At 40.8% G+C, this 12263-nt stretch overlaps 1 protein-coding gene across 2 annotated transcripts in view; it reads left to right on the forward strand.

The window, feature by feature from the left end:
• Positions 1–12263, forward strand: part of ALDH1L2 (aldehyde dehydrogenase 1 family member L2) — a 59647-nt gene that overhangs the window by 29119 nt on the left and 18265 nt on the right. For both annotated transcript variants that reach the window (XM_047788120.1, XM_047788119.1), the window contains exons 11-15: positions 1308–1427; positions 2272–2399; positions 3853–4003; positions 6753–6823; positions 6902–7007. In XM_047788120.1, coding sequence (XP_047644076.1) covers positions 1308–1427; positions 2272–2399; positions 3853–4003; positions 6753–6823; positions 6902–7007 — 576 coding nt within the window. The remainder of the gene's footprint in view (positions 1–1307; positions 1428–2271; positions 2400–3852; positions 4004–6752; positions 6824–6901; positions 7008–12263) is intronic.

Raw genomic sequence — 12263 nt, forward strand, 5'->3', positions numbered from 1 at the left:
CTGCCAGCCTACACCACAGCCACGGCAACATGTGATCTGAGCCACGTCTGACCTATACCATAGCTCATGGCAACGCCACATCCCCAACCCACTGAGTGAGGCCAGGAATCAAACCAGCATCCTCATGGATGCTAGTTGGATTTGTTTCTGCTACACCATGATGGGAACTCCAAAATGATGAGTTTAAAAACTGGACTAGGAGTTCCTGTTGTGACTTAGTGAAAATGAATCTGACTAGTATCCATGAGGACACAGGATTGATCCCTGACCTCACTCTGGCATTGTTGTGAGCTGTGTTGTAGGTCACAGATGTGGCTTGGATCTGGCATTGCTGTGGCTGTTGTGTAGGCCAGCAGCTGCAGGTCTGATTTGACCCCTAGCCTGGGAACCTCCATATGCCGCTGGTGTGGCTCTAAAAAGACAAAAAAAAAAAAGGAGGGAAAAAGAAAACTGGACTACATGCAGGGGCTGAATACATCAATTCAGATTGTTTCCTTCACTATAACTTACACAAACAAATAGAAATATTCTGTGGAACATGAGCAGTTGGTATTGGACAAGGCAAGATACCCCTCTTGCTATTTTTGTTTCTTTTCTAAGCATCATCAATTTCTCTATATAAAATAGTTTCTTAAATTATTAAATTTCCTTTTTAATACCTTTCTTTGATGTGAAGTTTTATGCCAATACTGCTCTTTCACATGTTGTTTTAATTATTTCTCATATTTTTGAAAAAGTATTTCTCATATTAGCTATATGAAATAGGTATATTATCTGTATTTTGTTGAAAAAACTGAGATTAATAGAGGTTAATGGACTAGCCTAAATTCATTTGCTAGCTAATATTAGAGAGTACAATTTAAGCAACACATATGTAAGAGACCGAAAGTGAAAATAGAGAAAAACACAGGAAAGGAAACTTAAAATGGCACAAGTGTAAAAGGAAACTTACTGACAAAGGCAATTTCAAGATTTTAAATGACAGCAGTTCCTGCATTTCACAGATGTTGCCACTAGATGGTGGTGTTTCCATTGTATGGAGGTCTCAGTTATCTTTCATCTCTATGAGAAAGAAAATCAGAGCTTTATAAAGCATAGCCTCCAGCACTTTAGTCATCACAGATGCTGACTCTCTGCTTCCATGGCAATCTGAGAATCATGAGGCCTAAATATTATGTGTTCTTGTCTCTTCTGGAGTGTAAGCACTAGAATCCCATTGATTTAAATTTTCCCTCTGCATTAGTGAATAAGCTTCAAATGCATAAGCACAGAATCCATTGAGTCTATTAATATGATTTCTTTCTTAGGTTTCCAAGGAGGTCAATGAAATGACAGTAAAAATGCCATATCAGTGTTTCATAAACGGACAATTCACAGATGCTGATGATGGAAAGACCTATGACACTATCAACCCAACAGATGGATCTGTGAGTAATTATTTAGTGTGGGCAGTGGCCATTGATCATGGATTTTTTGTTTATATACAGTTATAAAACAAAGCATTATTAAGAAGTTTCTTTATTCTGTTACTTGGCCACTGAGCACTCAATATATGTGTATTTCATGCATTTCTTTCAACTGTTGAATTCTGGTACTGGCTCTTGTTAGCTATAGTAACCTACTTTGTAGAAGGAGTATTTGTGATGAAATTAGACAGAAGCTATACTTACACGCATTAGAGGTATAATTTCACATAAAGCTATATGTGTGAAAAAAATCTTAGTCTCTGCAAGCGCATGGTGAGAAATTCAGCTTCCCTAAGGCACAAGAAGAAATAGTTACAGTTTCCTAAATGTGTCTTCCTGTCGTGTAGCCTGACATGAGAAGCAGCAAATTTTAGACTCACAATTTTCATGGTAAAATTGTTTCTTTCAGAGTTCCTGTCATGGCTCAGTGGTAACGAATCCACCTAGTATCCATGAGGATACGGGTTTGATCCCTGGCCTTACTCAGTGGTTGAAGGATTTGGAGTTGCAGTGAACTGTGGTATATAGGTCGCTGACATGGCTAGGATTCTGTGTTAGGCTGTGGTGTAGGCCAGCAGCTGCAGCTCCAATTTGACCCCTAGCCTGGGAACTTCTGTATTCCACAGTTGTGACACTAAAAAGCAAAAAAAAAAAATTGTTTCTTTGTCTTTACTATATTACTGGAAGTATTCATTTTCCATCAGAAAAAAATTCTTTGGATTTTATAATATTAATTCCAAGAAACATATTTTTGTATCTCTTTATATAAATAACCCATAATCTATTTTTGCTTATGTTGAAATAGATAATATGCAAAGTATCCTATGCTTCTTTGGTGGATGTTGATAAAGCAGTAGCCGCAGCAAAAGATGCTTTTGAAAGTGGTGAATGGGGAAGAATGAATGCACGAGAAAGAGGAAGATTGATGTACAGGTATGTTTTTAAGAATGCAAGTCTGTGGCCTTCAGATATTGACTAACATTGCCAAGATTTTAAAAACTTCCTCTGAGCATTTTAGTATGCACTGATTATACAGCATGTCTTTTGTTACTTGCATCCTGTAAAATCCCATGTATATGAGTTGCTGATTTTTGTATTGTTGTTTATTTTGGTCTGTGTCCCTGTACGAGAAGTTTAATGAAGGACTACGTAGGTACAAAGATGTGAGCCAAGGTCAAGGGACTCCAGCAAAGGATCATGAAGCATCCAGTAGCGATAGAATAGGGGGACGCGGCTCCTCCTCCAAGGCATGAAGGGACAGAGGGAGGAGCTGATACTAGAATCTGGCAAGATCAATAGCTGTGGAAGGCTCTGCAGCTGCCAAACTACACATCATCAGTGGGACAGCCAGGGGATTCAACCCCCGACCACTTTCTCCTCCAGTTTGCCATTTTCCAGCCATGCCTCCTGTTGGCCTCTCATTAGCCAAGCCCAGGGAGAGCGCATGGGAGCCTTTGAGGTAGTCTATAAAGGTCATCCTCCAGGGAGTCCCAGAGCAGGGTGGAGAGTGGAGCAGGAACAGCCCATGGAGAATATCCAGCACCCTGCAGTTTCCAAAGACAGATTTTAAACCTATTTGACGTGCAGCAAGTTGGAACAAGGAGGAAAAACACTAAGGCCCAGGAAGGGTATTACACATTGTAGCTGAGCGTGCCAAGAGCAGTTAGATTCAGTCAGGAGTTCAGTCTTCTCTTTACTGAAAGCCAAATAGCAGACCTTGGAAGAGATATTAGGAGAGGAGGATGTCAAGCCTGACTTCGGAATGGTTCAAAGGGAAAAGCTCAGAAAACACCGAAGGAAGGAAGGAAGGGAAACAAATGGAGTTGAACGCAAAAGGTGAATTTGGACTCTTTTGTAGTCATAAGACAGTCCTACACTTATCTTCCCATAGAACCTAGAAACCAAACAGATAGCTGCTGTGGTGTTTGTAATTCATTCCATGTTTGTCTTAGTCCTCCTTAGTTAGTGTTGGAAATATTTCTGTACCAGCCAGAAACTCCCAGATGTTCGTGGGATCTCAAGGGGGGTGAGTTGCCCTCGAACATCTCCCTGCAGAGTCACGAACAATCTGCATTCCTTCCCCCTGTTTTCTCTCACTGACCTCCTTTGATTACTGTGGCTCAATCCCTGTTTCACTTCTTATACATCGAGGATGCAGGCGATACAGACGTTCAACACCCTCTGCTTCTGCATTACAACCCTGACAACAAATTACTTATGAAATTATTGGTTTAATGTCTGAGTTCGCTGCTAGGCCATATTCTCTGTGAGGACAGAGACCTGGCCCATGTGGGTTCACCTCTGAATTCTCAGCCCTTAGGACGGTGCCCTTTACATAGTAGAGACTCAGTATGTGTTGAATGGATTTCTTTCACTGACGAAACAGACTTGCAGACCTCCTGGAAGAGAACCAAGAAGAGCTGGCAACCATTGAAGCCCTCGATTCAGGGGCCGTCTATACCTTGGCTCTGAAGACTCACATCGGAATGTCCGTGCAAACATTTAGATATTTTGCTGGCTGGTGCGACAAAATTCAGGTAAGTGCAAATATTATTTGTCTCCGTGTGGATCATTCCCAAAGGAAAAGAGACGAATGTTTCTTAGTTTGTAAGAAGGCTGTGTCAGAGCCATCTCTTGCCTAGGTTTTCTCATTTAATCCCTTTAATCATCATCTGCAGTAAGTAGGTAGCTGTTAATTCTTGTTACAGGTAAGGAAACTAAGGCTTGATGACAGTCAAGGACTTATCTATGGTCGCGCAGTGAGTAAACCATAGAGCTAGGATTTGAACTCAGGATCCTCTGGACCTAAAATCTAATCATGTTCTTTGTACTTTACTATAATGTCTCCTGAGAGCAGCCAGTAGTGTTGTTGGCATACAGAGAGATCCTTGGTATCGTGGAGGTACTGGAAACTCAAACGCTCACAGAGTTCAGAGAGCTGACACGGGCTATGCAGACTGGTTATAGGAAAGAATTTTTTAAAGACACAAGCACAATAAAAATTTCCATTTCCTTGTTTCTATGACAAAATAAATAGCACGAGTGTGATGATAAATGGCAACTACTCTTGGCTTTGGTATTGGATCCAAAGGGAAAGTTCAAAGTCAGGGCTTGCAGCAAACAGCAAAATGCATGCCCCTCACAGACTCGTGGTAACCATGAAAGCACCGGCCGTCACAGCTGCATTCCCAGTAGCGAGGAGGATGTGGGGAAGAGGGAGAAAAGTAAAAGGACTTTGAAAAGCTTTCCCAAGCTCCCTACACCTTGTGTTTATATCTCCCATTGGCCACTTCTTGCTGCTGAGGAGACTGGGAAGTGTCATGTTTTATCTGGGCACGTTGCTGCCACCACCATTAATGTAGTCAGAGCCCTGGTTCCAAGCCTCACCTCTGCCACTTACCAGCTGTTGTTGTTAAAATTATTTACCTCTCTCAGCCTTACTTTCCTCATCTGTAAAATGGTCTCAATAATATGGTATAATAATACAATATCTAATAATATGATATATAATAATATATAATCTATGTTGTATAAATTATATACTTATTTACAGATGATTATTAGCATAATAATATATGATAATAATAATACGATACCTCACAAGTTCTCTAATGAGGATTAGAAATGCGCATTCATATACTACAGGATTAAAGTCTGCAGCATGGTAGGTCCTGCACATGAATTTAGGTTTTATTATTGTTCAGCCACAAAGTGATACCTATCTAAGCATTTAACGATAGTGGTTCAAGTCCATTCTTTATCCTGGATTATGGAATCCACATTGCTCTGAAACCCAAACATTGATTTGTCTGATTATTTCAAACTCATTTGGTGCCACAACCTGACCTGAACCAACATGAGTCTATAATCTTTGTTTATATCACTTAGAGTGAATATTCCTATTTCCACTGAATAAATATTAATGTGTTTGATCATGGGGGGCTCCCCCAGACCTTACTGGAGGTTATAGATAATATAACACTTCATAAGGCTGTATGCATTATATTTTGTTTCTAAAGTCAAAAAATGCTGAATCCCAAACACACTTGGCCTAAGGGTTTCAGATAAGAGATAATATATGTACTTGTATTAGTAACAACTGTCATATTTTAATGTTTTAAATATTTACTGTCACGAATCAGCCGGGATGAAGTGTGGCTGCATGTAATAGAAAACCCAGTTAAGAAGTTTGGTCTTGTCCCTCATTCAAGGAGTCCAAAGGCAGGCCATCAGGTCTAGTGTGTGAGATGAGGATGCCTTCTCTGTCTCTGCCAGTCCACCCTCAGCAGCACGTGCTCTCTGCCCTCATAGCTGCCTCATGGTCTCATGATGGCCACTGCAGTGCCAGCCTTTTTAAGTAACATTCTGATCAGAAATCAGGAAGAAGTGAGAGTGGGGCAAGGGTAAAAACACCTGTCAGAGCTGAGTCAGCCTCCTTTAAAGCGCGTTCCCCTTCCAGTGCCTTGTGCTTACATCTTCCACTGAGCATCCCTATCTGCTGTGGGAACTGGGAGACAGCACACTTTATCTGTGCACGTTGCCACCCCCATTATGAATACAGGATTTGTGTTACTAAGGACAGAGGGAAGACGGATATTGAGCAGTTAACATGCTCTGCCTTGCCAAGAAATCGGGACTGGAGGTGACTTCATTTGAGTAATGTTTATTCTCCTGTGTCCCAGTTCTTTCAAGAAAGAAATAGCAGTTCCTTTTTAGGTGTGGATATATTTCTTATAAATTAAATGCTACTTTTCTTTTCTTCTTCTTTTTTTTTTTGGCTGCATGTGGAAGTTCCTGGGCCAGGGATCAAGCCTGTGCCACAGCAGTGATCTAGGTGGCTGCAGTGACAATGCTGGATCCTTAACCTGCTGTGCCACAAGAGCATTTCAAACACTGGTTATTTTATTATCAGCTAAGAAAAAAGAAGAGAAGATTGGCGTTCCCATTGTGGCTCAGCAGGTTAAGAACCTGACATGGTCTCTGTGGGAATGTGGGTTCAATCCCTAGCCTTGCTCAGTGGGTTAAGGATCTGGTATTGCTGCAAGCTGTAGCATAGGTTGCAGATGTGGCTTGGAGCTGGCGTTGCTGTGCTTATGGCGGAGGCCACAGCTGCATCTCTGATTCACCCCCTGGACTGGGAACCTTCCGTATACCCTGGGTGCAGACTTGAGGGAAAAAAAAGGAAAAGAAAAAGGAAAAAAAACAAGAGGAGGAGACAGAAAATGGATTCTTTGCGTTTACTCACTTAAATCTGTAAAACAAACATCAACCTTTTTTCTTCTTTAGGGTTCTACAATTCCCATCAACCAGGCCCGTCCAAATCGCAATCTGACCTTCACCAAGAAGGAGCCACTCGGGTAAGGCAAGGAGAGTGTCTCTGAGTGACGTTTTCATTAGTTCGAGAAGACTGAGGATGTCTGTTTCTCCCCCCACAGTGTCTGTGCCATCATCATTCCCTGGAACTACCCGCTGATGATGCTGGCGTGGAAAAGTGCTGCATGTTTGGCAGCCGGCAATACCTTAGTGCTCAAGCCGGCACAGGTAAGCCAACTGGGGCCAGGTGCAGCCTCTCCTCCTCTCTTATTTATTAAAACTGGAGACATACATTTACAAATATCATGTCTTTAAACAAAAACGAGATCATCTCTTGTAACATCTTTTCATATATCATGGGCATCTTTTCGTATTAGCAGATATTTCTTTTTAATAGAATGCTAATTTAGAACTTCCATAACAATGGAACCAAGCAGAGTGTAAGTCACTGAAATCCATTGAATTTCCACACACTCATTCAGTTCTGGCAAAATGTCAAATGCCCAATAAAAAGGAAGTTATGTAGAGAAGCTATGAGGTGTCAAAAGAAAAAGTATGATGCAGGCATTCAAATTTTAATTATTAAAAATATTGTAAAGGTATGGAAGATGAGGGGAAGCATGCAAAAGATTGGGCATAATTGTGGTAGCTGTGTGAAAATATATACGTGTGGAAAATAAGGAAATAAAAAATAATTCAGATGATAGAATTCTCAAAAACATCTTTTTAATGCTACAGTAGCTTTTCAAGAAAAAAAATATGGCCAACCTAACACCTGGCTAAGACTTTCTGCATAGTAGTAGACGGTGAGGTACCCGACTTGTGGAGAAAACTCAATGTCTATTCTAGGAGAGTTTGCAGTTTGTTACGCATTAACTATTCTTTCATTTCTTCTCTAGGTCTTAAAAAAATACAATTGCATTTAGCATAACTACCTATTCATGTGACCATACCATCTTGTTTTCCTCATTAGAAACAATTTAAGTAAAACAAAAGTTATACATTCAAAAAATTTTAAAACCAAGAATTCGATGGTGAAAAAATCTCCCTCCTGTTTGCCCAGCTAACAAATTTGCCTCCCAGAGGCAACCAATGTTATTGTTATTTATTAGTTTTTAAAGTATTCTGTAGATACCCTTTGCATATACAAACATCTGTTTTTAAATTAAATAAATAGATACTTTTTATTTTTAAAATATATGTTTAACCCATTAAAAAACAGAGGAGAAGAGGAAATGCATAATAGGTAATGAACAGGTATAAAGTTTCAGTTGTGCAAGGTAAGTTCCAGAGGTCTGCTATATATCATTTTGCCTGTAGTTAACAATAGTGTATTGTGCACTTAACAGTTTGTTCAGAGGGCAGATGTCATGTTAAGTGTTGTTACCACAATATGAATTAAACTAAACTACACTAATAGCATTATATCCATACTTACCAGAGAGCTTCCTTTTTAAAAAGTTTCCCATGTATGGATAAACAATATTTTATTTAACCAATACCTAATTAGTGGATATCTAGACTTTTCCACTCTTTTGCTACTGTAAACTGTGTTGCAGTTAATAACCTTTAAAGTATGGCATCGTGCACATGTGCAACTATCTTTATAGGGTATGTTCCTAGCAACAGCATCACGTAGGTAAAAGATACCTGTATTTGCGCGATAGATATTTGCTCATCCTTCCACAGGAATTGAACAGTTCACCATCCTTCTGCATGAGTGCTGTTCCTCCCAAGCATCACCCCTCATCAAACAGCAAGAAGCTAGTAGAGTGAAGAGAGGAGGCAGATAACCTAGTTTAGTGGTGCTCAGTCCTGGCTGCACATTAGAATTGTTTGGAGTTCTCTTTTAAAAATCCTGATATTGGTCCCGCTCTGATTTAACTGATCTAGGTCAGAGGCCAGGCATTGGTATTACTTAAAATCTTCACCTGAGTTTCTAAGGAACAGCCAGGGCTGAGAACCGGCATCTGGAACCCAGTGAGAGTGCCCATCATCAGAGTTCCAGTGATTATATACAGTGTTCAGAACTTACAGGGAGTTCCCGGAACGGCGCAGTGGAAACAAATCCAAGAGGAACCATGAGGTTCTGGGTTTGATCCCTGGCCTCGCTCACTGGGTTTAGGATCTGGCGTTCCGTGAGTTGTGATGTAGGTTGCAGATGTGGCTCGGATCTGGCGTTGCTGTGGCTGTGGTGTAGGCCAGCAGCTGCAGCTCCCATTTGACCCCTAGCCTGGGAACTTCCGTATGCTGCAGGTGCAGCCCTAGAAAGAAAAAAAAAAAAAATTACAGACATGTTTTGAGGGAACACTCGTTGCCAGTGACAATGACAAAACTTCTGACTCCATGGAAATTACAGTGTGGCTCTATCTGTGATTTAAACGTGATAGTTTAATAATCAATGATAATTTTAATCCAGAGAATAAAAGACCCCAAATTGCCATTGTTACATGGGAGATATCTTTTTATTACAGTGTGAAACCATTGATAGTATGAAGGCTCTGTGGGAATGTCAGGGCTGAACCGGATAGCTTTTCCCCCTTGAGTTACTGTATAAGAAGGTACAGATCTCCATGGCCTAAACCAGTTGCGGTCTGCCAGGTTCTAATAACCTAACCTTTAGTAATGATCTGCTTTTGCCTAGAACACTGCTAAATGCTCTCCCGTGTATCATTTAAACCTATAATCCTGCCATAATAAAAACTTATATTCCATCTGGTTAGCTGAATGAAAGAAAGCCAATAGAAATGAAAAAGGATGCGCTAAGAATGAAACAATTTGTTGTATTTATTAATGGCTTAAAATATTGTTATTCTTACTTTAAAAGAATTATCATTCTTTCAGGATAGTTTTTAAAAAGTCTTTCTAATTATGACAACTTCATATAAAGCATCATAATATATACTTTGAGCTAGGATTGTTTTTTTTTTTTTTTCTTGCCTTTTCTAGGGCCGCTCCCATGGCACATGGAGGTTCCCAGGCTAGGGGTCCAATTGGAGCTGTAGCCGCTGGCCTATGCCACAGCCACAGTAATGCGGGATCTGAGCCGCGTCTGCAACCTACACCACAGCTCACAATACCACGGCGACACCGGATCCTTAACCCACTGAGCAAGGCCAGGGGCCGAACCTGCAACCTCATGGTTCCTAGTCAGATTCGTTAACCACTGCGCCACGACGGGAACTCCCGGGCTAGGATTGTTTTTAACTGTAGTAGATATAAATCTACTATGTGAAATACCTTCTTGACAATTTCAGTGTTTGGGGGTTTGAAATTTCTTATCAAGTCTAACTAGATTGCCATGTTTTAAAAACCTCGCAATGTTTATTGCCATAGACCTGTTACCAGAGGGAGGACAAATGTTAACCGTGCCCTTTTCTTGTCATTTGCTTGTGTTCACCCTATTAGTGTTATTGATGATACAGTTTTTATACAGATTCTTTTTTAGTCACTTGACCATTTTATGAAGTTTGCATTAGTTAAAACAACAATATAGACTGTGGATCCATGCAAGCATGTACCCAGGCCTGAAAACTTCAACACATGGCCGTCTTATGAAAGCACATGAGCAAGTCAGGAAACCACTGTCTTTCCCTTGGCCTGTGAGCTCCTAGTTTTTCCTAGGACACCACACATACCTCTGTGCCCAGGGACCATCTGACTTTCACTCAGACAGAGTGAGAGTACCATTATCCAGCCACATAATAAATGTTAGCTGTGTTTGATTTCTTTCGTATCCGTCTCTGTTAAAATATATAAATAGAAGCGCAACTATTCTTTATTCACAACTCAATTTTTGCACATTCCCTTTTTTTGAAGCCAAGCTAACAGAGTACTAATTTAAGACTTAATCAGCTTTGCTTTGTAAGGGTGTAAAAATATGCCTTTCATTTTGCTTCTGAGATCGGCATTGCTGCAATAGATCTTTAAAGCGAGATCCATAATTAGGCCCCCCATTTTTTGTAAAAAGAAAGAGAAAATAAGCATGTGTTCATTTGAGCAAAAGGAAACATAGGAAGGATAAATCAGACTAAAGAGCTTGATTAACTTCAAGTCAGGGGAGGATGAGGAGGAAAGTATGGGGGGAGGGTGCACAGGAGAATAACACTTCTCTGAAGGTACTTTTTTTGGTTTGTTTTTAATTTCTTTTTCTTTTTTGTCTTTTTAGGGCTGCATCTGTGACATATGGAGGTTCCCAGGCTAGGGGTCAAGTCGGAGCTGTAGCCACTGGCCTACACCTCAGCCCCAGCAACATCAGATCTGAGCTGTCCCTGTGACCTACACCACAGCTCACAGTAACGCCAGATCCTTAACCCACTGAGCGAGGCCAGGGATTGAACCTGTGTCCTCGTGGATGCTATTCAGATTCGTTTCCACTGAACCATGACAGGAACTCCCGAAGGTACTTTTGTACAGGACTTGTTTGTTGGAAGCGTGTTTCCCATCCTGTCAGCAATGACAGCAAATGAACAAGTTAAAAAAAGAAATATAATCAACATAGATGGGGCAAACAAAACATAAAAAATACTTTTTTTTTTTTTGTATTTTTGCTATTTTCTTGGGCCGCTCCCGTGGCATATGGAGGTTCCCAGGCTAGGGGTCAATCGGAGCTGTAGCCACCGGCCTACGCCAGAGCCACAGCAACACGGGATCCAAGCTGCGTCTGCGACCTACACCACAGCTCACGGCAACTCCAGATCCTTAACCCACTGAGCAAGGCCAGGAATCGAACCTGCAACCTCATGGTTGCCAGTTGGATTCGTTAACCACTGAGCCACAACAGGAACTCCAAAAATACCGTTTTTGCATACCAACCAAAAAATCAGGTAAAGCCGTATTTCGAATGAATAACATCACCACACCAGAGAGAGTGATGAAGCACCAATTCTGGTAGCTTTTGACGGACCTTTGCACTGTATGTGCTCAGACTAGAGGCAAAAACACTGCAAATAAGTATTGAAGTTAGTAGGCTTCTTTTTCATAGGAATATGGCTTACTAACGCTCACATTACTTTCAAAACATTTTAGCATTAAGCAAATAAGTCAATATGTGGATACTGGGAGCTGTGTTTCTCGCTGTTGGAGAAGAAAGTTCCAGAGATGAAAAGAATGGAGAAGAGGATGAGTCCTGGGCTATGGGATGGGCCTGTCAGTGTAAAGTTATGGGTTTTCATCTCTTCAGAGAGCTAGATAAAGAAATGCCTATCAGTATATGTGGGGATAGACAGATGTAGACAGATAGGGGTGTGTGTGTGTGTGTGTGTGTGTGTGTGTGTGTGTGTGTGTGTGTGTGTGTGTGTGTGTGTACATCTGTTTCCCAGCCCTGTCTGCTGGGCCTGGAAGCAATGGCATTTTGATAGTGTCCAGATCTTTGTTTCAAAAAATTTTCAAAAATTTTATTCACAGCCCTGTTGACACCAAATGTGGTGTGGGATTTCTTTCTTTCTTTCTTTCTTTCTTTCTTTCTTTCTTTCTTTCTTTCTT

Source organism: Phacochoerus africanus, chromosome 7 (assembly GCF_016906955.1).
Source record: "Phacochoerus africanus isolate WHEZ1 chromosome 7, ROS_Pafr_v1, whole genome shotgun sequence".
NCBI lineage: Eukaryota > Metazoa > Chordata > Mammalia > Artiodactyla > Suidae > Phacochoerus > Phacochoerus africanus.